At 36.8% G+C, this 1,872-nt stretch overlaps 1 protein-coding gene across 1 annotated transcript in view; it reads right to left on the bottom strand.

The window, feature by feature from the left end:
• Positions 1-443, bottom strand: part of LOC106515007 (hydroxysteroid 11-beta-dehydrogenase 1-like protein) — a gene marked incomplete at its 5' end in the record, with an annotated part of 5,007 nt that extends 4,564 nt beyond the window's left edge. Inside the window, 1 exon segment of the mRNA XM_014004572.1 lies at positions 313-443. Within this exon segment, the coding sequence (XP_013860026.1) occupies positions 313-443 (131 nt within the window).
• Between the last annotated feature and the right edge of the window lie 1,429 nt (positions 444-1,872).

Raw genomic sequence — 1,872 nt, 5'->3', positions numbered from 1 at the left:
AGTTAAGATGGGCATGGAAACTTTTTCTTAACAAAAAATATTGAACCGTGAGACTAAAGCATTGAACTGATCCTAATCATGAATTTTCGTTGCAGCTCTAATATTAGTGTATATTTTGATGTGTTAGCGTTCAGAATACGTGTTGAGGCACCATCTTGAATTGACTACAAAGGTTGCAGATGTTCACTTGCTGATTACTTTAATTCGTCTATCCAGTGGTTCAGGAGATATTTTGCTAGCACAACAGATGAACGAACATAAACACAGGCATCTTTGACAGTGAGCTCCACAAAATGTTGATTATGAACTCACCTGCTGTAAGGCTTTCTCTCTTCTACCTGTGATCACAATCTTGGCTCCAAAGCGGCCATAATGGTACGCCATTTGTTCACCGATGCCTTTGCTGGCCCCTGTGACTAAAACCCTGGCACCTCTGAGGGATTCTAAAACAGATGTAGCCCATTAAAAAAGATACGCGAAAACTTGAAACATATTAATACTAAAAATGTCATACTAACGATGGACCTGAAACTGTAGATAAAAAATATTCCACAGAAAATTTACATTTTTATAAACATTTTGATCTTAATTTTATTTTAACAATTTATAAATCAAAACTCATTCTTTTATATTTTAGGTGGCTGCGGCAGAGTGGTTGGGGGAGTCGTCCTGTAACCAGTGGGTTCACAGTTGGATCCCCCATTCTGTCTGTCTCAGTTGTTGTGTTCTTGGGCAAGACACTTCACCCTCCTTACCTACTGATGGTGGTGTTATGGCAATATTTATTTAACAAAGACAGAAATACGTGGTCCAAGAATGAAGGTACTCTGTGAGATGATCAGCTGAGTTTTATTGCAACAACAGGAAACACAGAGAACAACCTGYCCTGTCTCTGTGCCTCTGCTTCTCTCTGTCACTGTCTCTCCACACTTCTGTTGTCCACTGTTGAACACTGTGTTTCGAGAGGCCTCATATATATATTAACAAACACCRTWATGTCATCTTAGCAARATTTGATACAAGKTCAATGGAAAACACAAAGATAAACACAAGTGATATCTAAGAATGACTGTTGTTAGCAAATCTTGTTCTGACTTTAATCATTCTGTCTGCAGATGAACTGCATGTCATGAAAACCTAGGTCATTAAAGGATGTCATGAATTATTTACTTAAACATAAAAGTATTAGTTCCATTACAGTGGTCAGAGGGTCCAGTGGCACCGTTGCATGGCAGCATCGCCTCTGTCAGAGTGCCTCAGGGCAGCTGTGGCTACAATGTAGCTTACCACCATCAGTGTGTGAATGTGTGAATGAATAATGCATGAAAACTTGTAAAGTATCCTTGAGTGTCTAGAAAAGCACTATATAAGATTAATGCATCAAATGATTTCATTTTAATTCCATTTCCCCCCCTCACAGCTATAATCTTTTCAGTTTTATTTGAATTTTTTTTTCTTTTTTATGGCTTTGTTTCCTTTAGCATTTAGTTCATGTTCTGCTGTTTGACTGTAGCAACTCTGATGTAATTTAATTCCTTGGAAAAACCAAAGTTCTTCGTAGGTTGTTTGAAGTTTAACGACATCAGTGTTACTTATTGAACCCATGCTGTAAAATCCATCTCTTACCTGTTCTGCTTTGTAAAAAATGTAGAAATACTGCACTGAAAATTATAATTTTACTTGTTAAATCATGTGGTTGTATGTTAGTGCACATGAAATATTTGTTTTTTTTAATTAAGTGTCTTACTAAGTTTAGAATCATTGCAACACATTTCATGTACTTTGAGGTAGCTATTGAATAGGACGTCCTGATGCATCTCAGTAATCCAGGTAAAAAATCAAAAAGAAGAAAATTGTATAGGTCTTCTGGAC

This window comes from Austrofundulus limnaeus, unplaced genomic scaffold, assembly GCF_001266775.1.
Source record: "Austrofundulus limnaeus strain Quisiro unplaced genomic scaffold, Austrofundulus_limnaeus-1.0 Scaffold25, whole genome shotgun sequence".
NCBI classification, from domain to species: domain Eukaryota; kingdom Metazoa; phylum Chordata; class Actinopteri; order Cyprinodontiformes; family Rivulidae; genus Austrofundulus; species Austrofundulus limnaeus.
The sequence above is the reverse complement of the archived record's forward strand: the minus strand, read 5'-3'. Positions and strand labels throughout refer to the sequence as shown.